This window comes from Apaloderma vittatum, unplaced genomic scaffold, assembly GCF_000703405.1.
Source record: "Apaloderma vittatum isolate BGI_N311 unplaced genomic scaffold, ASM70340v1 scaffold26207, whole genome shotgun sequence".
NCBI lineage: Eukaryota > Metazoa > Chordata > Aves > Trogoniformes > Trogonidae > Apaloderma > Apaloderma vittatum.
In genome coordinates, this window is record NW_009727128.1 from 6,082 (window position 1) to 6,359 (window position 278).

General features: G+C 73.0%; 1 protein-coding gene across 1 annotated transcript in view; it reads right to left on the minus strand.

Moving 5' to 3' along the window:
* CUX2 (cut-like homeobox 2) overlaps positions 1–278 on the minus strand; it is a gene marked incomplete at its 3' end in the record, with an annotated part of 10,783 nt that overhangs the window by 6,073 nt on the left and 4,432 nt on the right. The window contains exon 12 of the mRNA XM_009873577.1: positions 6–244. Coding sequence (XP_009871879.1) covers positions 6–244 — 239 coding nt within the window. The remainder of the gene's footprint in view (positions 1–5; positions 245–278) is intronic.

Consider the following 278-nt stretch of genomic DNA (forward strand, 5'->3'; position numbering starts at 1 on the left):
TGTGCCCAGCTGCTCCTCGTCGGCGGAGCTGCCGGCGCTGCCCTCGGATGGCTCGCCGGGCGGGCTGGTGGCTGGTGCAGTGCCAGGGGCCGTGGTGCTGCTTTTGGCCCCGAAGAAGGTGGAAGGTAAGGATGGTCCCCCTCCGGCAGGTGGCGGGAGGTGGGGGGGCTTGGGGTCGCCCGGAAGTCGCTCGCCCCCTGGGAAGGGGGACAGCGAGAAAGTCCGTGGGCCGTCAGGGGCCACGCTGGCACCGGTTGGAGGTGGGAGGGGCGCAGGGG